At 29.9% G+C, this 25,321-nt stretch overlaps 3 protein-coding genes across 3 annotated transcripts; 2 read left to right on the top strand and 1 right to left on the bottom strand.

The window, feature by feature from the left end:
• Window positions 1-1,146: 1,146 nt before the first annotated feature.
• Window positions 1,147-13,703, top strand: LOC113550216. The gene is made up of 4 exons (XM_026951927.1): window positions 1,147-1,329; window positions 3,609-5,278; window positions 12,456-12,610; window positions 13,248-13,703. Exons 1-4 carry the CDS (start codon window positions 1,325-1,327, stop codon window positions 13,461-13,463), a joined length of 2,046 nt encoding a protein of 681 aa, XP_026807728.1. The 5' UTR covers window positions 1,147-1,324; the 3' UTR covers window positions 13,464-13,703.
• On the bottom strand, window positions 13,691-19,154 carry LOC113550215 (coatomer subunit alpha). Its single transcript, XM_026951926.1, is given in 4 exon segments — window positions 13,691-15,268; window positions 15,270-17,140; window positions 17,832-18,248; window positions 19,036-19,154. Coding segments are annotated over 3 exon segments (3,690 nt in total). The 5' UTR covers window positions 18,229-18,248; window positions 19,036-19,154; the 3' UTR covers window positions 13,691-13,846.
• A 235-nt stretch (window positions 19,155-19,389) lies between these two features.
• LOC113560538 (F-box-like/WD repeat-containing protein TBL1XR1) lies at window positions 19,390-22,488 on the top strand. The gene is made up of 9 exons (XM_026966468.1): window positions 19,390-19,623; window positions 19,691-20,135; window positions 20,313-20,451; window positions 20,523-20,684; window positions 20,749-20,931; window positions 21,033-21,235; window positions 21,313-21,478; window positions 21,593-21,694; window positions 21,874-22,488. The coding sequence occupies exons 1-9, from the start codon at window positions 19,566-19,568 to the stop codon at window positions 21,901-21,903; spliced, it is 1,488 nt and encodes a 495-aa protein (XP_026822269.1). The 5' UTR covers window positions 19,390-19,565; the 3' UTR covers window positions 21,904-22,488.
• The last annotated feature ends 2,833 nt before the right edge of the window (window positions 22,489-25,321 follow it).

Consider the following 25,321-nt stretch of genomic DNA (forward strand, 5'->3'; position numbering starts at 1 on the left):
AAAATGTAAGTTATTTTTTAGTCAAATCAAAACACCTTTAAAAAGAGCATTTAAAAATTACTGTCTATTGCAGTGTACGTGTATCACGAAAAAAGTGAATGTATATTTAACATATCACATAGAGTAGAGGCAGTAAAATATAACCACAGTGAGACACAATTTTGTTTATGAATGTTAGATAGAATCGATTATGTACTAATTATAACCTATGTTGGTTTTTTTGCAAGGTATGGATGCCATATCAATATCTCATACTCAACAATTTATTGCACAAGAATAAAGTATAAAGAACGAAGAACTTGGTGTTGAGTTTGATGAATCCAAGAAATGTATAAGTTCGTGTTACCACGAAGTCGATGTGCTGACTAAAGGAAAATGACGTAAAAAAGATTCTATAGTCTTTAAGATACTTGAGTAAGTGGTAAACTCGTAAACTATACTGATAGGATAATTCGATTTAAGAGCTCACGTGATCTAGTTAAGATATCGAATGACATTTCTTAAATTTAGAATAAGCCGCAGCTAGTCGTTCTATTCAGCGATCCAGGCAAAATTAAATTTTAGTATATATTTTATAATCCTAGTTGATAGTTATAGGGTGTGCTTAATCTCTAACCTATAAAAGTTAAAATCACAATGGAAAATTCACAATTAACAATTTTTTGTTGTGTAAATCATGAATTAGTTTATTATAAAATTAAAAAATTATAAATTACTGAAGTAGAACCTAATTACACTATCAATTTATTTTTAACCATTTAACGATTATGTATATTGTGTACTATGGCCTTACATTGTCAATCAATACAATTTATAAGTTTACTTTTCACTCTATATGCTACAATAATATGAAAACGTAACTTTACATAAAATTTACTCTATTTGTACTTTGTTTTTGATTGATTTTAATTTCTATATGTGTTTTCTATTTTCAGCCATATTATGGGTACAAGTTGCCAAAATAGCATGTCGAATCGCCATATGTTTCTAAATAAGATCCGTTTTTGTATCTTCTATTTTGCGACCGGTGCAAAAGGGAAATACAACCTGCAGGACAGGTTTATTTGAAATCACTTGACGAGGAGCAACCAGTTTTGTGAAATTAGATCGAGCTCGGAAACTGGTAACTACCGCTGGTTCAAAATATACAGCTCAATAGTCTCAGCACTGACGCAGTCTATTGACGTTCTTACACCTGAACCAAAGTATTTTTACGTTTTGAAATCACAATGTTCATTTGTGACTAAAGGAAAGTAATAATTTATTTGTTTAACGTATTTTTAGTCATTATACTAGTTCATATTCATATCGTGGTATTACAACAATGAGGTAAATATAAAAATATTTCGTACTTATTATTTTATAGCAAGTTTAATAGGTAGGCGTACTAATAAATAGAATATTGTACTAATTTTTTTGAGTTTAGATTTATAATTAATATCTTAAAAATAGTCCAAAACTGAATATTATATACCACATCAAATTCTTAATACATTATTGGTTTTCATGAAATGGTTTAAAATTATATGAATATCATCTTAAAGTAGTTAATTTTTAATATACATATATAGCTATAGATAACCAATGATCAGTGTTTGTTATTTTTATGCGGATTAAGGAGGCTTGAGGAGCCCAGCCTCCTCTGACAATTATATTATATTTGTAAGGCCTAACATCAAATCAAAAATATTGTGTTTACAAAATTATGTGATATATAATAATATAAAAAATGTTGTCCCCCCTCCCACCAAAAAAAAATTAGACCCGCCCTTCCACCACTGGTGTTGGTCATTGTCCTTAAACTCTTGCTTACTATTATTATATTTTTTATGTAGGTATCTGATGGGTAAATGTGTAAACTATCTCAATAAATTGGTTATTTTAGATTATTAAGAAATAATAAAACAATCATTTAAATTTTATTATTTTAAGTTTACACAATTACAATAATATAGGTAGTAGGTATATCTACTATAAACTATAGCAACTGTGGCTCTACCATGTAAGAATTGATAAATATTTATTTAAAATTATTATATTTTAAAAGAAAAAAACATTTAATGTTTTTAGTGTTAATCTCATACTCTCAAAGCAATAAGCGTTATATTTTTTGTTGGAACTTAAAAAATAATACATAATATCATAATATATTATAATCATAATATTTTACATTATTATGATATTTGTATACACTTTATTTTTTAGATTTCAAGGAAAGCCAATACATACGGTTTTACAATGATGTGTGCTTTTAAAAAATCTAGTTCGTACTTTGATTAGGTTAGGGTTAAAAGTAGAAATTTCAAAATAATTTTTAAGACAACGAAAAACGAAAAAAAATACTTGGTATTGAATTATTAAAATTCTATATAAAGTCCACTGATAATAATAATATTAAAATGAAAAAATATTGTAAAGAAATTCTTCGTTTAAATAGTATACACTTGAAATATTTGTATATCTATAAGAATAGGTGTGCCACCTAGCAATCAATATAAAATAAAAATACATTGAAATTAGAGCCTTGAATAATAGTTATACTATTATATACAACAAATAAAATTGAACCCTTGTTTATTATTTATGAATTATAAATTTATTATCATTTAAAGTTTAAATTGACAATACACTTTAGTATTATTGTTATAAATCATTATTATATACATTTCTGAGTATAATATGATATACGTATTGGTACAATGTACATATTATTAATATTTGTTTGCTTTTCTACTCGTGGTCCTTTTAATATCTTATTGCTTTGGTATTTTTAAAATATAATAATTGGATACATTTTGTTTTCTTTAGGTTATTTTATTGACATTTTGGATAAAATATAGTTAAATTTTTTTAAGTTATTTAAAAATAAAATGTTAATTATCTCAAATTACTTTTGGAATGATTAAAATTGTTAAGCTTAATAAAATTATTATTAAAGAAATTTGCTTTGCATTTTGTATACAATACATTTAAAAAACATAGTAAAATCAAATGTTATACGAGAGGAAAGTATAAATTAATATGATATGAAAGTGAAATGGGATATGTAATATACATGAAAGAATGTATTTAACATGTTATATCAATTTATCAAAAAGTGGAACGAAAATAAAAACGTTTAGGGTATCGAATGAGTACCAAATGAAAGTCTCTAGAGCTAATACTACAAAGTCAATTAATTATAAACAAGATTGGTTTAAGATTGCGTAGGTATGTATAGCGGGAAAGTAGTTTGCAGTTGTTTATGGATATGGTTTTCTTAGCTTTTTAACTTTTACATTATATTGAAAATAATATGATAAAAGAAACAGTTACTATTTTTATATTTATAAAAAAAAAGCACATTGACAATGACACTGTAACCTAGACCGTGGTCTGAACATGAAATGGTTTGAACTAGCAAGTATACGTATATGGTAGGCACGATACGTTAATATAAAATTAAGGCACCAATGGGAATAAAAACAAAATCGTTATTAATCATTTATTTTAAATGGTTTTATTTTTTTTATTTTTGGATTATTATTTTAATAATTTGTATTAATATTTATACTTATGGTTTTGAGAAATAATTGATAAAAACCAAAACGATATACTATGTGTTTCAGTATGATTAAATCGTGGATCATTGTGGTCACTTGTTTTGCCGTCGGTAACTGTGCCGGGGAAAGTAGAAAGATAGACGAAGTACAGTATAAAAATCACCGGACTTCATCTTTTGGAAATGATACGACGCAGAACCATGCTATGTTGCATAAGACGTATCCAGTGTATCCGGCGCAGGTGTACGCTAACTTGTCGAACGTAAGGGACTTTGCTCAGCAGCAGACACTGAAGACTACGGAAATGCCATCGGACGTGGTGCGAGTGTTCTTCACCGCGACAACCACTGGTAAAAAGAAACCACTTCAGAATGCTGCCAGTAGTACGACTCCTGTTCCTGTTCCAGCAGCTCCGACTATAGGTTCCGTTTTCAGGACCGCAGCATCATCCCCGTATATCGTGACCGCTAGGAACGTCGCGTCAACCGACACCAAAGACTTGCAGCAATTTAGTCCAATGTATTCGGGGTCTCGGTCCGAGGCCGAAGTTAAGTATGCAACTTCGTCAATGAACTTCCAAGGAGTGCCAACGGTCAATGAAAACGAATCTAGAACCATACCAAAATTTAATGGCTCAAAAATCAGACGGGTCTTGAAGCCGCAAAACCAGGCAGCGCAGTCACCACTCCTCTCCGCCACCACTACCACCCCGCAAATTTCACCCTCGTTGGCCAGTAACCAGCGAAATTTCTCTTCGTTCACGGTTAGCGCCAAGGTGAATGCGACCACGGTAACATCATCGAAACCGTTCGCGACCGTGCTAGTACCCAAACACGTCTTGGATGGCGGAGTCTTTCATCAGCAAGAAGACTCGTTCCGTCCTATTGCGCCTCCGGTATTCACGCCGTACAAATCATCCGGTATCGCTGTCGACACGAATAGTATCGTCGAGAACAGACGGGTGTCGGACGCCGTAGTGAACAACAAGAACCAACCACTCGTGAACCAAGCCAATGCCGGCACGACCGTGCCGAAGTTGAAAAATTACGGACACACGAAACCACTCGCGTACAAGGTAGAAGAATACGTACCAGGTGACGTACAACAATCCACCATACCCAATCACAGTTACGGTAGCGAACAGGACAGGTCTGACCGCTTTTCCGTCATTGCCGATAAACGTGACATCGAAAATTCGTATAAACGGGACCACCATACTGCGTCATCCTACTATGAAAACTCGCCGAGATACGATAGTCTACCAAAAAAAGTAGAAACTATGAAATACGGATTTGTTGAACCGGTGGTGGAACCACTTAAAAGTGGCAACGGTCCAATGCAAACCCGTGAATTCTACCAGGCTACCGAGTGGCCAGCTTCAGTTAAATACGAAAAATTCGACGGGAGATCACCGGCGCTATCGTCTGGATTAGTACACACACAAGCATCGATGTCGGAACCACCATCCAAGGAGTACTATAACGCTCCCCCCGCCAGTTTTCCGACTCAGAGCTATCCCAAAACGGAATCCAACGGTCCGGAGTTCGTAATGGGTGACCTGAACCCCAAGGATGTATTGAAATCACTCCTGCGAGACATCCTTAAGTCCAAACAATCGACCGAGATTAAGCCGAAGACGCCGCCCACCACCATGGACGAAGTCATCGATTCGTTAATTAGCACCAATCAACAAAACTCAGATTACACGTTGCAGGACAGTTTTGATATACAAACAGGTGAGTCCCGACGTCCGGTGCATAACAAGCCTATATAGGCTATATACGGCCTATATAAATGAAAATGATTTTGTATAGGCAGATATAATTAATTATTCGACTTTGAAAACCTTACGAACATTGCATTAATTTTCAGTGGTGATTCATTTTTAGTTAGCTTGCATTAATAAATTATTGCATATTTGCATAGGATAAGCAAACTTTAAAAAAAAATTAATTGTTTCATATTTCAATAATAAAATATTTATTTCAGCCTGAAATTCTTTCACGTAGCTAATTAAAGTTTAGATTTGAATAGAAATAACAATAGCTATCTTATCGCTTAGGTACTGAATTGCAAAACTGGTTCTCTATTAAGTATTTTAATTATCGTGATATAAACCTAAAGGCTAAAATTACGAAATGAGAATAAACACTTTGATTAGGTACCTAATAGGTATAAGTATAAAGTATTGTCAGGCTCAAATAGATATTTTATAATTTAAAACAATTAATTTTTTTTGAATTATTTTAAATTGACATACAAAATACCGTTTATCAAAAATTGAAAATTTTTAATCTTAACTGAAAGCTTCATTAGGTTTCTTAGGAATCAACGTTATTGTTCTTAGAACTTTAAAAACATAATTGACTCTGACTTTGTCGATTTTTATTAAATTTTATTATATTTATTATTGAACTGTTTTAAAACATAAATAATAATTATTAATAATTAATAATAATAATAATTTCATCTTGAAAATTTAAAAAACTTAATAGCATAAAAAATTTTTTTGATAATTTTTGAAATGTTGAAAAGAAATTTTAAGTTTATGCCATTCAATCAAAATTTCCACAATTATTACTGTAAAAAAAACAGCATTTAATTATATTGATTTTCCACGGATATACTAAGGGTGATACGAGACTTTTGGGACACAAAACATATTTCTTTATATATTTTGTATATTTATCGAAATCACTATACTTACCGCCAGCTGCTGGCTGCCAATAACCACTTTCATCGAACCAGTCTTGACCTAAGTGAAACAGCCAAAAAAAACCACATTTTTGTATGGTTTTTTAGTCATATGGTAGTAAATAAAAGGTAGTTTGACAACTAGAAAATTAATTTATCTTGTTGTCGAAATAAATGTACATAAAAAATATGCAAAACATATTATTATCATTAATAATTATTATACAATGTTAAAAAATATTTAATTCAGTGAATATTGTTTACAATTTATTACATGTATCACATATTTGCAGCACGATTCGGTAACAAGGTAAAATAAAATAATTAACTGATGTAATAGGTACATATAGTGGTATATAGCATTGGTTTACTAACTAATAACTATACATTATAATACGATTGAAATTTATTTAATTTAATTCATATAAAAATTCAATTAAATATTGCACTGTTTTTCTCTGTGATTAAATACAGTCTAAATATGCGCTAAAAGCCTAAAAGCTTAAATTCCAAAATTTGTGTGCATACCTATATGATATGTAAAATCATATATATTTTAGTAATTCGAACACGTATCTAAAATCATTTAAATTATTTCATTCAATTATTTACATTAGTTATACATAAACACGTTAGCTATTAGTTATGACAATACGTTTATAGTATACATAGTCCTAGCGAGGAAACCATTTGTATTGACTTATATAGTTCTATTCATACATAAAAAAAGGTTAATTATAGACTGTAAATTCATATAAATATGTAAGATATACGTACACATTCTAAATTTTGTTAAATTTTAGTTGCAGAAAAACTAAAATATTGTTAGTTACAAGCTTTTAAATTATTTAGAAAGTAAATACTCGTATTTACAAAATCGAATTTCACACTAGGAATAAATTCGTAAACGATTTCTTCACAATGGTTAGTAGTACTACAATATTCATTATTTTCAATAATATTGTCCAAATAACAGACATTTAAATTAAATTCAAATGTAAGAACAGAAGTACATATGTAATAGGCAATAAGCAGATAACTAATAACTGATAGTCGTTAGTCGTGTATGTCACCACTCGCTATTATTATTAATAAAAATTATAAAACTACCTTTATTAAAAAAATTAAGAATGTTACGAGCACAACGATGAAGAAAATTATATAATTTTACTGCTTAAACAATTTCAATCCATGTATAAGTGAGGTTTTGCACCCCTGAAATTACGTCAATATGTGAACTGTCGTCCTCGGAATTTCTGTACCGGGCTACGGGCTAGTGTACTCGTATACCAATTTAAATCTTAAAAGTTTTATAACTTTCTTACATCCCAGAATTAAACCGGATTTTTAAACGCACCACCGCCGATAACGATATTGTGCATGTTTTCAACGTTTTTGTTTTGTAGAAACTAGTTCACCTAGTTTTTAAACATCCGATACGTACGTTAAATAAATGCACTATCTCACTAAGAATTTTAGAACCAAATCTAACCTGTAGCAATATCTTCTCATCGTATCAGGTCCTAGTATCATTTTTCATAAATAGACGTTCAATTACAATTTCATTGACCTTGTACTCGACTCGTTTACTCATGTTTATTTAATATTTTATATATACTTATATATATATATATAAGTACACTAATATATTTTATTTCATACTTTTTTTAACTGGATGTATTTATAATGTCGTATATTATTATCTATAAAATAGAAATATACTTATCTGCTGTAGGATATCTTCTGTGTTTACCTATCACACATGTCGCCGTTTTTAAATTATTTTTTATTATTTCTCGTACATTGGGAGAAAGCGTCTGCCACAGATTACAAAAGTTATCTATAAATAATTAGCTACCTACACAGACCTTGATTTATTTAGGTATACTTAATCTCTCAGCAAATGTTAAAAATATTTGGTAATTCCTGTTATTTTTATTTTCTGTTAATCTGTTTCATAAAAAACACTATATTGTATGTAGTATTTTATATTCTTATTGTATATTCCCGATACAAACTATTTGTACACGATCGGGACAATTCGATGGGAAACTTTAAGCATCCCTAAGATTCCTCTAAGTGCACTTATATACAATACGCAGCTCCTAAATATATAATTTGCTAACTAAAACTGCATTGTAATCTTTCTGGGAGTTCAGATGAAGAGTAATAAAAATAGCAACATAATATCATATGTTATAGATTTATAATACCTATACCTGGTACATTTTTATTATGTCGATCACAAAAATTTTCATACATATTTTTTTATTTAAAACAATTAAGACATTTACAGTGGTAAGTAGGTATATAGTAATATAGGTTTATCTATATTAGATGCATCTATTACTCTATTAGAATAACCTAACCAAATATGAACGGTAATAATCAGGGATTGGGTTTTTTATATATAAAATATATATATATATATATATATTCGTATATATTTCCATAGGTACCATCAGAAATTGTAATAAAAAACAAAATTTAAAATTTGATTAATATAACATATTATATTAATATATTGGGTATATATAATATATACATTTTCTTATTTGTCAATTTAGTTAATTTTTAACATCTCGATTCGTAATTTTTATCGACCTCTATTTTATTTGTATTACTTTTATATACTTCACTAGAAACATTTTACATATATTTTTGATACTGTTATATAAACTTCGACGTCCAAAGAATTATTTTACATTTTCAATTTTTTTCATACTCAAACTATAGTTCACACTCACGTATGACATTTGTAGTTGATTATTTTTTGAATTTATTTTATAATAAATGTTGTTTATTTTTTAACTTAAATTATGTAAAAAATTCTATTTGATTTAAGTTTAATAAACGGTTATATTTTCAAAAATAAAATTATGATAGTATAGAATATAAATGTATAATTTAAAATGTAGTTTTTATACAGGTTTTAACAATTTATAGGTACAGTTAAACCGTTTATAAAAACATTCAACACCCGTTATAATAAATAAATTATCAGTTACCAAAGTGGCAAGGTACTATAACTATTCATAATATTTACATAGTTCCAATAGAAATTTCTTTTAAAAGTAATGAACTATAATTAGCCATTAATTAAAATTAAAATTAGAAATATTTTAAACTAAATAGTTTAATAGTGGAACAATAATAAATTTTATAAATTATCCTAAAATGTGTAATACGCACTTAACTAATAATATTATTTTCGCTATATTTACTTTATTGATTGTGCTCGTTAAACTTGAAAAATGTGCAATTAAAATAATATTATGAGATCAATTGTGTGTATTTAAAATTTTAAACTGTTACTATTTTTAATACTTTTGATATTAATCTGTTTATTAGAAATTTTCAATTAATGTAGGTATATGAAACATTTTACGTTAGATACAAGAGCACTTCATTAATGGCTAATGAGTACTTATTTTATTAAGAGAAAACTTAGCAATTGGCATCTGGGTTATTGGCTGACAATTTTTTACTTGTACATCGACATTTATTTATTTTTTTACATTAAATTTCTTTCTGTTATTTATTTAATATCCTATAATATTTTTATATATTTATAATGCATACTTGATACTACATACCAAATGGTAAATAAACTCATTACATTTTATAGTTTTATAGGTTCTCTTATTAATACACATGGAAAATAATTAAAACCGACAAACCTGTTAATTTATTATTTGAAATCGAGATCTGTGTTAAATTAGATTGAAAAAGAGTATGATTTATATTTTTCCCAAGGAATCAGGAGAGACAACTCAAAATAGTAAATAATTAGAACGGAAATGTATAATATACCTATGTAGATAAGGTTATGCATACAGAGTAAGGCATTATTCAAATACATTTGAATTTAAGCATTATTATTTATTTATTATTTAGCAGTTTTTAAATAAAATTAATCGAATAAAAACAATATTTTTGTATTCAATAAACACATATTTATTGGAATAATTATTTAGATTAAAATTTGGCTAACTTTGTATGAAAACCGTGAAAGGTTGGTTATAGAAAAAGGATATTTGAATCAAAGTAAAGACGTATAAGCTATTGAAAAATGTTAGTAAGCTACGCAAGATTAAGTACTTGACACTGGTTGACAGTTATTTTTTAAATGTTAGTCTCACGCGGTAAAAAAGGCTCATTAAATATAAATTTACTTATAACTATACACTGCTCTCGTATATTTATAATTAACAGTATGTCGGTATAGTTAGGTATAACTAATAACCATCATCGTCTATTCATCTGACGTCTGCTGATTCACAGTCTGAGAATTTGTATAATGTTTTATTTAGTCAATCTAATTGCTACTGCTATTATATACCATTTATAACCTACTCAAATTAATTTATTTTTTATCCAATCTAAATTTCATAGAAAATTATTTTATATACTCCGATAAAAATTCATATTTTAGTATTTACAAGTAATACATCCGTACGGCAAACATAGAAAATGTGTGTTGTTATTAATTACAAATATCTGGTGTTCAATAGTCAAGACTCAAGATCTTTAGCTAATTACAAATCGAATATAAATTAAAAATTAAATAAAAATTAATTCATTTTTAATAACGTTTCTCATAGGACATAATATTCTAATAAATTATAAAATATTGGCCACATAAATTCGTGTATATTCACCATTTATCATTTATCAATGGATAGAAAAAATATAAACGAGATATTATAGCTCATAGAAACTTGTCATTTTTACTTGTCATTTCTACTACTAAAATTAATATTCTTATATCCAAATGGATTTTTTTTGGCACACCGATCTGCCTTCGCAAATATTTATAATAATATTAATATTTCAAATAGACATAAGAACACTCTTTAGTGATAAATTAAACTGTAAATAGTTAGCATATCGTATATATATTTTATCGCTTATGGACAGCATTTCTCATAAAACCTTTGAGTACCTATTTAATTACAATATTCTATCATAAATTTTATAATAAAATAATGTATTTAAAAAATTTACATTAAACATTTCATTATGATTTCGTATTCAAAAATACCTAGTTTTTTTACTATAGATAGTCAGCTGTTTGTTTTAACACTAATAAGCATACACCGCTGTGACCAAACAAAATAGATTTAGTAAAATATTTCCTAAGAATATTTTTAACTGTGCTTAATGCTTTTAACGTTTTGGTAAACGCCCTAAAATCAAATTAATTATTTATACCCACAGAGGTTTTGTGATTCGTGGGAATAGAAGTAAATTTGTAATTATAAATTAAAATCATCTACAATATAATGTTATTAACGATATTATGTACAATGTACGTATATCTGATCAAAATTAAAATTTACTTTAACCTTGACAGTGGTCACGACCACAATATTTATACCTTTTGGTTAAGGCCTATAATATAGCTGGCTTAGAGGTTAGATTATTTATAATTTGAACAGAATTTTCAACAAGATGAACAGTACCTAATATTACGGTAATATCATATTATACGTAGGTATTGTAGTTTTACTATGGGTGAAAAAACGATTATTTATTGATTTATTAGTTTATTACCCATGCCCTGATTTTTCATTTTTGAATTCTGTCAATTCTGGGTTTGGTTTAGTTGTACTACAGCTGTGCTGGAATCGTTCAGGAAACTTCAAAACATATTTCTAAAAAATTTGAAGACCGAATATAACGAGTTGCGAAACAATGATCTGTATTTTATTTTTTTTTTACTTAATAACGTTAAAATTTAAAATATTATAAGAAATTAATGCGAAATCAGAAATCGGATTAGTTAATTATACTTATAATCACCTATATACTTATATATTGTACATTTCAACGTATATCATTATGTAGAAATTAAAAATGCTATGATGCACATTAGTAAACATGAATATTAAAAATACTTTATAATTTTACCATAATAACACACTTACCTGCAACTGGTAACGACTAGTGGAATGATTAGATTTGATTACAATAAAATTCATTTTCAAACATAATATTGGTTCTTAACGCATACCTATAGCGTTTCAACGAAAGTTGGGTCGGCTGATCGTTTCATACCTATAGACTATTACTAAAAACATATTATAATATAGTATTAAGTACATAATTATATAATGATTAATGATTAATAAGTCATAACTTTATAAGTAATAAACTAATAACATTTATAACAATCACAAAATTAATTTTTCTAATATTACTGGTGCAATTTTTCAGAAATGAACTGTAAATTGCGGTCATCCAAATACATAACCGATGGACAATGTGTATCCACTAAACCCGTGGTAGAAGTCGTGTGTGCCAATCGCTGTCTTGTTGCGGCCAACTCATTGAGCCAAAGACATCGATCTTCTATGCTTGACAACCAACAGGTATACATTGGCCCATGGGCAAACACTGTAGATATAATTATATAAATATATGTATGCATTTTTGCATGATTTTTGCGCCAAGGATGTAAATTAAGAAATTAATGTTAATGATTAATCAATAACTATGTTTCCGATCAAATTAGACTGTATACGATATTATAAGCTAGAAAATTATGTTAAGGCTCATTATTTTTAGTTAATGATGCATTAGGTAATGTTTCTTAGATGATGACGACCATTTCGGCTTTATTCAACCATAATTGATAACAATTTTTATTGAATTAGAATCAGCCAATGAGCAAAGGTGCAATTAAGATGAAAAAACTTGGGTTGCTGAAGCCCCTCTATTTTTTTATGATGTTGTATTATGGCTAATGATACCTATTACTATTATAATCTAAATTAACATTTAACGTGAAACAATTTGGGGGTGCTAACTAATAAGCATATCCAACTCCTCTCCCGACAAAAAAATTTGGCCTTAAGCATTTGAAGTTCAAATGTTGATGAAAATCGTTCAAAGTTGAAAATCCATGAAATATTTTTAATTTTCATAACTAAAGTTTGAAAATATAACATTTAAAGCGCCAATTTATTGTATAATAATAAACACATAATTATTTTTGTTACAAAATAGGTGGAAGCTTTGCAATGCACAGATGGCGACGTAAAAATGGTTCGTGTCCAGCTCAAGTGTAGGGACGGCAACATGTTCAACCATGTCATAAAGGTGGTGAGTTCTTGCCAGTGCAAATTGCATCCGAAACAACCGCAGATGAGGAGCAACTTGTTGAGTAGTCCACGTGCCACTATTAACCCAGACATCATGGCTATCGCCGCTGGTCAATTCTGATAACTGGCCGCTTAAATATTATTATTTATTATAAATTATTATTATATACTAACATGTTGTCACAAGTCTATTACTGTACACTTCGTATACTGTTTACGGATCACGCACTTGGCCACAACCAGCCTCGAAAAATGTATTTATTTATCAAATTCTAGTCTTAACTCTAAATAAGATAATGTATTTTCACAGTCATTGTTTTTGTATTATTTATTTATTCAATAAAATACTTTTCGTACGTTATAATATATACATATATGGATTAAATATATCGAACATAATAATAATATGCATAGGGCTATACCTAAATGTAATAATAAAATAGAAAAATAAAACACAAGTAGAACAGTTATTAGCGATTTCAAAACGATAACATTTCACATTTTTCACCGGTAGTGTGCCGCAGTTATCTTGAGTCCCGTGGACTCTCGGCCGATGGACGATATCTGACATATGTTGCACACCTTTCCCTTGTGCACAGGTTGGTACGACGCCGAACAGAACGGACATTTCACCTCCTCCTTTCCCTTGTAGATTGGAACGAACGAGTAGGCGCATATCGAGAACGGATTGTGTTGGTCGTAGGCCACCTGCAGCTTGTTGACCGGGTTCAGGTCGCAGGCCTGCAGCATTTTACGAGCCTGTTGCGCCACGTCGGCGCGTGGGCCCAGCTCCAGCAGCCGTTTGGCGAACGACGCGGCCGTGTTGTGGTTGCCGATCTTGTAGAACACGTTGATGGCCGTGCGGAGTGTGAGGATTTTGTGCGACATTTGCAGGTCACAGTGCGTGAAGTACGCGACCATCTCAGCAATGCGCTTCTGGTCCTCCGCCGTGGTCTTCGGGTGCTCCTTGCGGGCTGTCTCCATCACCAGCCCGACTAAGTACTCCTTGCATATGTGCACCAGCTGCACGACTTCGTTCACCTCTTGCTTGGTGTCCACACACAGCAGCGGCACGGACATCAGTATCGACCGGAACTTGGCCACCGTTTCCGGGAACTTGCCGGCTGTCGTCAGCTGATAACACGCCTGTAGTTCGCCGAGCAGCTGTTCTAGTTTTATGTCTAGCACAGGCTTGTTGTTTCCTTTTCCACCGCCGTCTTTCCAGTTGCGATTAGGGTATACGAACAGCGACGGATGCGTAGGTAGTGGCGTGTACGATGTGCACGACTTGAGGTATGAGTCCATGAACAGGTTCTTAAGCGGTCCGAAGTTGGTGACGCCGATCTGTTCATTGAGTAGTCTAAATGCGTTCTCGAAATCGCCCGACTTGATGTGGTCGATGGCCAGTTGACTGTTGGCTGACCATGCAAGGGACGGGCAGGCGGCCGGCTGCGGCGCTACGAAATAGTCGGAGTCTTGTTGTCGAGATACCAGCACTTCTGGAGGAAGTTCTACCTCTTCATCGCCCACGTCCCAGCCGTCCTCACCACCACCGTCCGCTGCGGCTGCAGATGCCGCTTCTTCCTCGGCTTCCGAGTGCGTAGGCGATATTCTTCCCTCCAGACCCAAGTCCGCCTCTGCCCCCCAACCCTCTTCCTCAACAGCCACGTCCTCACCGATCGCTGTATCGATGAGCCCTGACGCTTTGCCTGCTGACAGAATAGCACCCTCGAAGAAACCTTTAGACACAGTCAACAAGGGCCAGTTGGACTCGGCTTGGCTGACTGGGGCGGGAGGTCTGAGCAACTTGGCGCCAGCAGTCACCGTCGGTAGATTACCCTCGTAGCCCTCTTTGATGGTCTCGGCTTCGGCGTCCAAACCGTGGGTAGCGGCCGTCAGGTAGGCGAGAGACTTGTGACCCTAGTTCGTTCAATATCTTGATCCTTTCGTGACAATCGCCCAGCAACAACGCACCCTGGTAATGCCCAGATACATCCTTACGTATTTCCGCGATTTTCATCATTTTCCTCAGTTTGTCTAGATTACCGGTGATCAGATACAAAAACGATAGCTTGTCAAAGTTCTTAGTCCTCTGGTAGCACATCTCCACTACCTGATGGTTGCCCTGCAGCAACGCGGACTGGCCAAGTTGTTCCCAACACACCTTATCGTCCAAAGTCCTAGCCGCTTCCAAAGCAATGTCTATATTCCCACACTCCAGTGCTAAAGAAAATCTGGTCTTGTTGTCTTTGACAAAATGTAATGCCACTTCTGGATACCCTTTTTGCTGTAAGTATGCTATTATAGATTGTCCGATTAACCGATCGTTCCTGACTATGTGCAAAACTTCCTCATACTTGCGTTTGATGAGTGCTAATTTAAATTTGTATTCTGTTGTATCAATATTTAATACTCTTGGTCGACACTCCCTGTCTAAACAGAACACTTGGTTGCCACTGACTTTTGTTATATAAATAGGTAAATCTAATGTACGTATGATTCCATAGTCACCACCATCCGGCAAAGCATATTTAATATGATTACTAGTGGTATATATAAATGCACCACAATCATCCCATGCACCCGATTTAATTCTGGAATTTTCATGTATTGTACACAAAATTTCCAATTTCCTATTACATATATAAATATTATGTTTGCATAAAACAGCCAACAATGACCCATCATTTGCCCATATAACATATCGACATTTGGCTATCTTAGCTTGAGCCAATACTCTTTTTTGTGTAACATCAAACAAAGTCAAATTTTCGGGATCACGCAGTAACAATAAACCTGTACCGGCATAAAAAATCTCATCTATATTATTGGGTCCTATGTTTTTTTTTGTTAATTCATTTTTTAAATTTTTTACCGCCAACATATGTGTTTTGTCTAAGACAGCAAACCGATTTCTAGCTATCCAGACAGCCATTAGACCACTAGACCTTTTACTCTCAGGTACTTCTGAAACACTACTGTCTGCTGATTCCTTAGGCATTTGATATAAATCATAAGTGCTATTTTCAAGGTTTGATGAATTTCTTGTACATACAAGCATTGCATTTATAGCTGGGTTGTAACTAATACTGTAAATAGGTGTACGTCCACCACCTCTTAGTTGCATGACAGTGGTCACTTTGTGGGTGGTGAAATCGAGACGATGTAAGAATCTCTCTTTTACATAGAATAAGAAATTACCAAATTGTGTAAATGCGGGTCTTTCACGTTCCAACTTGAATATAATCATACCCGAATCATGTCCAGCAGCAAATAAGTTGGAGGTTGGATGTGCAGCAAGCACCCAAAATCGTTCATGTTCTCGCCTAAATGTATTGAGACATGTTCTTTTTGTCATATCCCAAACGCGTATACTTTTATCCTCAGAATTTGACAGAATAAGCTCTTGTTTTGGATGGAAAACAACACAGGAAACATTGTTATAATGTCCACGGCATGTGTCTACTTCCCATGCTTTAGAATCATTCATTCTCCATAATTTTATTTGACGATCATCAGCACCAGAGACAATAAGTGGCAAAGTAGGATGGAATGAACACCAATTAACACCACGGTCATGACCTTCAAGTACATGTTTAACAACAGCATCAGCTTGACCAAATAGATCTGTAGCATTTGGATTCTTTAAGTGATCATCTAGTCCCCCAGGGCCTGGAGCTACATTCTTCTTACGTAGTCCAGAAATATCCCAAACACGAACCGTCTGATCTAAAGATGCAGAGACTACTAAATCCTCAGATGGATGGAACTGAGCACACATGACATAATGGTTATGACCTGAAAACAATATTAACATAATGAAATATAATGTTAAGTGTATATAATAAATACTATATATATATATATATATTATACTAGTATAAAATAATATTGAATGATTGTAGGTATAAATTAGTAAAGAGGATGTTAGTGCTGTAGGCTGTTCATTTTTTCTTTGGTTTGTAGGTATAATAGACAAAATACATTAGGTTAGGTTTTTTGTATGATTTTAAATAGTTATTCGACTTAAATTATCTAGTACAATAATTATAGATGATAATATTTTTAAAGGTTTAATATAATATAACGATTTTGTATTTTATTTATAGTTTGAAAATACATGTATATATATATATTTAAAATTTAAATGAAAAGGTATTAGATGTATTAATACATTTTTTAAGTCAATATTTAGATGAAATGATTATGGTTACCATACCATAAAAATATTATACTCAGTAAATTTTAGTTATTTTGGTCTAAGATTATTTTATGAATGTATTTTGTTAATAATATACATGGATTTGAGAGAAAAAAGAAATAGTGAGTGGAGTTCTGACATCTTAGATATATTCTTATAAATCAATAATACCTAAAATAAAATACTTATATATTATGTATTTTAAATATACTTTTTAATAACATAGTACATTATAAAGTATAATAAGATTATATCAATGGAAATAAATAGATTATTCATTGTAATTACCAGTTAAAACACAAATACAGGCACGGCTTTGCCAGTTCCATATTCTTATTGTCTGATCATCAGATGCACTTAATATCCAAGGATACTCATGATGGAACATTGTTGAACGAATATAATCCAAGTGACCAAGTAATGTAAATATGCATCGTCGTTGAGTATAATTCCATACTTTGATTTTATAATCATCACCACCAGATACAAATATAGGTTGCTGACTGTGGAAACTAATACCACGTACAGGTCCATCATGTTCATCAAATTTATCCAATAAGGTACACATACGGTAGTCCCATAATTGGATTACCCCTGTATGAAGACTAGCCAATATCCATGGCCGTTTTGAATGAAATGTAAGGCCTTTTATACGGGCAGATTTGGTTTCAAATTTTGTTAACATAATTATAATTCACCTGTAATCTAAAAGAACAATATACATTTCAGTTATAAAAAATAATGGTCAAGCAATCAATACCATCAGTATTAATTAATTCTAATAATGTAGTTGTTAGTAAAATATTTACTTGAACATAAATTTATAAATTAGGTATTATTAGAAATCTGATACTTAGATTTTAGGCATAGTGTTTTTAAATATTTTACACATACAAAGATTATATGAATAAGACTTTATAAATTAAATACATTAGCTCAATTATTTAATTTAGGTTTTAAATAAATAATGTCAATACTGAAATCAACTGATAACATTAGTTCCTATAGCAAATATAGTTTTATAGGGTACCAATATATTTAATTATAATTAAATATCGATATTTCAATGATATTTTAATTAGTTCAAATTGCTATATTATCATTTTCGATCTACAGCAATTCATAGTAAATTATTTAACTATTTACAAATCATCGAATGAGGTTTGTACAATAATTCTTTCTAACACATTGAATATTTTGTACAACTATTCACCTCCACAACAATACAATATATTTACATTAGGTCATATTGAATAGTGTACATTTTATTTAGTTTATTCTAGGAATACATTTAATCAACCAAGTGTTTTATAGGCTGGGTTTATTCACTTAAAAGTTGCCATCATAAACATTTAATACACATTACACACCCACAAGTCAATAGAGTTAATGTTATCGAGAGAAACCACAAAAAAAAAAAATAACATTAAATCATAAAAACATTTTTGAATACATATTTTGTTTCAAATGTTAAGTTGTAATATGTACTTACTCTTAAATATATCTTAATGCTGTATGAAATTGATCACCATAATTGAAAAACTTCGAATTTACTGAAAGTTAAAACAGTGAAATTTTTAGTCATTGCCAATACTTAATTCGTTCAACTTGTTTACGTGTATGTTGCTGATAGCCCGGCCCGGTGTACCAACCGCAACCACGGTAGGATAATTTATAGTAAAAAATATGATAACGTATTGGCAATACCGCAGAATAATTTATTCTGTGTTTGAATGTCGGATACGATTATCTTTTTTTACCGTCAAAGACGATAAGAATATTCCAAAGAGTATATACAGTTTTTGTTTATCTCGGGTTTTTTTTTTTTTAGCGGTAGTGCATTCACCAGTCGCGGTGATTCGTAAACTTATTGCTTAAGTAGTTACTAGTTAAGTCTCCATCAAACTTCGTTAGTTCTAACTTCTAAGTTCTTAGTATTAATTATTTTATATTATTGTTTATTATTATCCAAGAGCATGCTTAATTTTCGTACTTTTTAAATAATTTTAAATTATCCAAACCATGGCTTTTTCGAGTGATGAATTGAATTTCCTCGTTTACCGATACCTACAAGAATCCGGTAAGTGCGATAACCCTTAATTATTGTTTTTTGGTTTAAATTTGAATTAAATGGATATTTCGTTTAGGGTTTCAACATTCGGCATATACTTTTGGTATTGAATCGCACATTTCCCAGTCCAATATCAATGGAGCTTTGGTTCCTCCAGCTGCTTTGATTAGTATCATTCAAAAGGGTCTGCACTATACCGAAGCTGAGATATGTGTTGGAGAAGATGGATCAGAACAGCGTCTGACAGAGAGTTTGTCTTTGATTGATGCAGTGATGCCGGAAATTGTAGCCAGTCGACAGAGCCAAAATCAACAAAAACAAAGTGTGGTAAAGAACGACTCCCAAGAAACCAATGGTGAAGAAGGCACTGCAACAGTAACCCCAGCTGTTACCAGTACTGAAACAATGGAACTAGATAGCAGTATTGAAATACCGGCTGAAAAATCTACTATTCTCAAGGGGCATGAATCTGAAGTTTTTATTTGTGCATGGAATCCAACTACTGATTTGCTTGCTTCTGGGTAATTATAACTCAAACATCTTTTAATACATTATTACTTACTAATTTCATATTGTGAATCAGATAATAATATAGCCACATATATTTTTCATCAATACATTCTAAATATTAATAAATCCTATGGTTTTCTTGCTTTTTATGTTTCTCATTTTAAAGAAAAAACTATTTTCAATTATAGATCAGGGGATAGTACTGCGCGTATTTGGGATATGGCTGACAGCTCTGGTTCTCCTTCTCAACTTATTTTGAGACATTGTATTCAAAAAGGAGGAACTGAAGTACCCAGTAATAAAGATGTTACTTCTCTTGATTGGAATGTATGTAACTTATTTTCTATATTTTATAAAAGTATTCTAATTGTTTTCTAATAACTGTTATTCATGTTTAGTGTGATGGAACATTATTAGCCACTGGGTCATATGATGGTTATGCTCGTATTTGGATGACCAATGGTAGGATATCAAGCACTCTTGGTCAACATAAGGGTCCAATATTTGCTTTAAAATGGAATAAAAGAGGAAATTATATACTCAGTGCTGGAGTTGATAAGGTAAATAATCTTATTGTTTTTCCATTTTACTTTTGATTTATATTTTTTTAATTGTTTATATTAGACTACTATTATTTGGGATGCTGCTTCAGGCCAGTGCAACCAGCAATTTGCATTCCATACAGCACCAGCGTTAGATGTAGATTGGCAATCAAACAGTAGTTTTGCATCATGTAGTACTGATCAATGTATACATGTTTGTCGTTTAGGCCTCGATCGACCAGTAAAATCATTCCAAGGGCATACAGTAAGTTATTATTTATTATATTAAAATATTAAGGCACTATGATGGCAATTTCTTTAAAAATAACAAATATTCTGTTACTTTCTAATTGAAAAACATTTTAGAATGAAGTAAATGCTATTAAATGGGATCCCCAAGGAAATCTATTAGCCTCATGTTCGGATGACATGACTTTGAAAATATGGTCTATGAAACAAGATAATTGTGTACATGATTTACAAGCGCATAATAAAGAAATATACACAATCAAATGGAGTCCAACAGGTCCAGGAACAGCCAATCCAAACATGAATTTAATACTTGCTAGGTAAGTACAATAATGAATTTATGTCATACCATGGCCGTTAATAATTAATATTTATTATTTACTATAAATATTACCAGTGCATCATTTGATTCAACTGTACGATTGTGGGATGTTGAACGAGGTGCATGCATACATACTCTAACTAAGCATACTGAACCAGTCTATAGTGTAGCCTTCTCACCTGATGGAAAGTTTTTGGCATCTGGCAGTTTTGACAAATGTGTTCATATATGGTCAACACAAGTAAATACTTAAATATAAAAAAAAATACAGGAAATAATAAAATAATTTAATTAAATAACAGTTAACTTCATTTTGTTATTAGATAAAATAATAATTTTGCTAATTTTATTTCAGAGCGGTCAATTAGTTCATAGTTATAAAGGAACAGGTGGTATTTTTGAAGTTTGCTGGAATTCTAGAGGTGACAAAGTCGGGGCAAGTGCATCTGATGGAAGTGTGAGTATATTACATAAAATTGTATTCACTGTTATAAATTTAAATATTTTAATAACGTAAAATTAATAATTTAGATAATTTCGGTGTTATAAAACTTAACTAGTGTATACAACCTAAAAAAATTAAACTCACAAGTGTTCAGAATGTATTTTTTAAATGTATTTTAATTTTTGTTACAGGTATTTGTATTGGATCTACGAAAACTCTAACTTTTTGGACATTATTTATTTTTACTTTGAGTTTTCCCTATTTTGGATACTGATTTCCAATTGTTTACTTAACAAGTAGCAATTTTCACTCCAGTTTTTATAACTTTATAATTATGGTGTTATATAAAAGAAAAAAACATTAAAACAATTGATACACAGGTTGTATTAAAGTAAATTATATAAAACATATTATATGGCTGCACAATTGGTGAATATCTCTTCTCTTTTAACCATCAGATCTGTGGATTTATATGACTATTCAATTATTGTGAAACCAATTTTTTATTGCCATTAATTTTTCACAAAATTAGTGATTTATATATAAATATATATAATTTTTGTCAATAATAACTGACACTCGGCAAGATGTACATATTAAAAACAAAAATAACATAAGTATAAAATAATAATAACCACATAAAAAATTTTTAAATGTGGAGTTGGGTTTATACTTGTACACAGTATCAAATATACATAACTTTGTATACCTTAAAATAATTTTATATTTTATTTTATCTATGATTAGGTATTACTTTATAATAGTAGTTAGAAAATTAAGCAAATATAATATTATTTTTTATGTTATAAGATGTTATATTTTATGCCTTATTGCAATTCATATTATAAATATCTTGTTTATTTGTTGCTTTCAGAAAACTATGTGAAAATATTAAATTATTATTTTTCACTATATTAATCGATATAAATTTAAATTTTGAAACAGTGTGTTATCTTATTATTATTAATATAATACTTAAAAATTGGTTTTTATGGTATATTTTATTTTATACTTAAAAGTAATTAAAAACTAAAATATATTTTAATTTTTTAAAATCAAGAACAAATTAATTCTGAATATTTTAATCATTACAATATAATTTATAACCATTATGAGGATGTAGAACCCACATACGTTGTCTCAGTCTTACATATGTGCGACATATCAAATTTTTGTTCACAAGTTTTAATATTGTGCTGTTAGTTTTGATATTAGAGTGAAGTGACCTATTATAAAATTTAAAGGTAAGATTATTATCCAAGGCCCCATAGCTTTTCATTGATATTGTTATTTTTAAGTAAGTTATGATCATTCTAAAATGTACAGTTCCAAAAAGATCATAACTTACTTAAAAATAATAATATCAATAAAAGGCTACTTGGGCCCCTGGATAATAATCTTACCTTTGAATTTTATAACAGGTCACTTCACACTAATATCATAACTAACAGCACAATATTGAAACTGGTGAACAAAAATTTGTTGTGTCCCGTGTGTGTAAGACGGAGACGACACATGCGGGTAGTAGGTCCTCTTAAGTTACTGAAGTATTAAAGTAATATAATTTTAAAATTAGATGTACTGTAATAATAAAATGTTGACTCAGTATTTTAGTATTTTATATAAACCTGTTATTAATAGCCAATAAAATAATTATTTAAGTAAACAAAAAGTTAGCATATTTATATACAAATTAAATTACAATTATTAATTGTATTATTATTAAATTTATCTAAAAAATATTATTTAACATAATTTGATATATTTTAAATTATATTATCATGAATGTCATTAAAATATTTGATTTCAATTATCTTTTATTTTGTTCAAACTAAAACTATATTATTTTTACTAAAATGAAATTATAATTAATTTGGCTAATGGTTATGGTTATAAGATATTTTTTTCATTAAACAATATTATATAAATAAAAATAATATGATAAATGGTTTCAGAAATTTTAGTTCCGTCACCAGAAAATTTATTTTGTTTGCTATATTCTATACATTGATTTGTCTGCACACAAAATAGTTATTTATTATTATATATTTTATTTGTTGAACATCTTATCAAAATTTTATTTTGTGTTTTCTGCCTTAATTTTACAGAATAATTCAGAGCAGACATGCAGTCATTGATCTTATAATTATTATCGAATATCATATTATATTTATTTTCAATATTATTGTAAAGTACCTATTTGTTATTAGATTTAAATATTTTTATTCAAATACATGATTTCATGACATATATCTTAGTATAAGTTTCTGAATTAATTGTATCAAATAATTTAGAAAATCTATCTTTACATCTTTTGAAACAGTAAAAATGCTGTAATTTTCAACTTAAAAGATGGTTTCTGGTTGCAAATTTAATCCAATTGCTATTCAAGGTGTTAAAAGTAAAAAATATTTTCAATGTATTACAAAATAACTGGAAAAATGGGAAATTTACATAAATTTGATTTTTGACAAAATCAATATTGTTTCTTATTAAAACTTAATAATGAGTAACCTCAGAGAGTTGAAATTTTTAAAATTATTCTGAATAGTTATGAAAATAATGTTGAATATAATTCCAGAAATATGTTTTGCGAATGTTTAAAATTTAGATTTTGACTAAATTGGATATTCATGCGTAAATAATGATTTTGCATCAAACTATTTTAGTTTTATTGATGCAATTAAAAAGTCCCTATTAAACCTAGTAACTTTTAACATTCTATTGTTAATTTAATTATTATTTTCTATACTCAATTCAGTTTTCAAAATATTTTAATTATAAGCATTTGACATTTTTTTTTAAACTCAATAAAAATGTTTAGGTTACAAAATAATTAAAACAATTTGAAAATTTCATTCAAAATTCCACGCAACTTGTTTTTGTTACTATGTAAAAATTAAGAATAAATGTACACTGTTTCTTTTCAAATGCATTTTAATTATCTAAATAATTTCTAATTATTCAAAATTAAAAATCATTTTTGTAGTCAAAGAAGGTTCCTATTTTATTTCTTACTGAAAGTTTATAAAAATATATTGGTAGGCAAGCACAATTTATTTATTGACATTCAAATACGAAATTAGATATTAATTGAAGAATATAACACAATTATTTTGTTATAGGTATTCATTTTTTTATTGATAAGTGCATTGTGCATACATTTTATTTTGAAAAATAAATATCTTCCAGACTTATGTACAACTGTGACTATACAATTGTATTAATTTTGGTTTTGCTGTTTATGATTATAGAGTAAAAAATGTATATTATATGAATGTGGTTAAAATTTGTATGCATCATGCATGTATGATATTATACTTACTTGCACAAAATCTAGGTATAAAAAAATTATCTTATATTTATCTTGTAATTCTTTTATTTTTTTTCTTGTAGGTAGGTACCTAAATAATTTATGTATATTTATCCATAATTGCCATACTTTTTGTTCCCTAACTTTTCAAACTTATACACATATAACTTAGCTTATATTTTTCAAATTTCCTAGAACACAAAATGTACTTAATCACGTACACTGTGACACACGTGACTATTTTTTCGGGGACGCGATTTACCTATTTCGATAAATACGGTGAACCGAGAAATTATTTAATCCTCTACAGATGCATCATATTCCTC

The sequence above is a fragment of the Rhopalosiphum maidis genome, chromosome 4 (genome assembly GCF_003676215.2).
Source record: "Rhopalosiphum maidis isolate BTI-1 chromosome 4, ASM367621v3, whole genome shotgun sequence".
Taxonomy (NCBI): Eukaryota; Metazoa; Arthropoda; class Insecta; order Hemiptera; family Aphididae; genus Rhopalosiphum; species Rhopalosiphum maidis.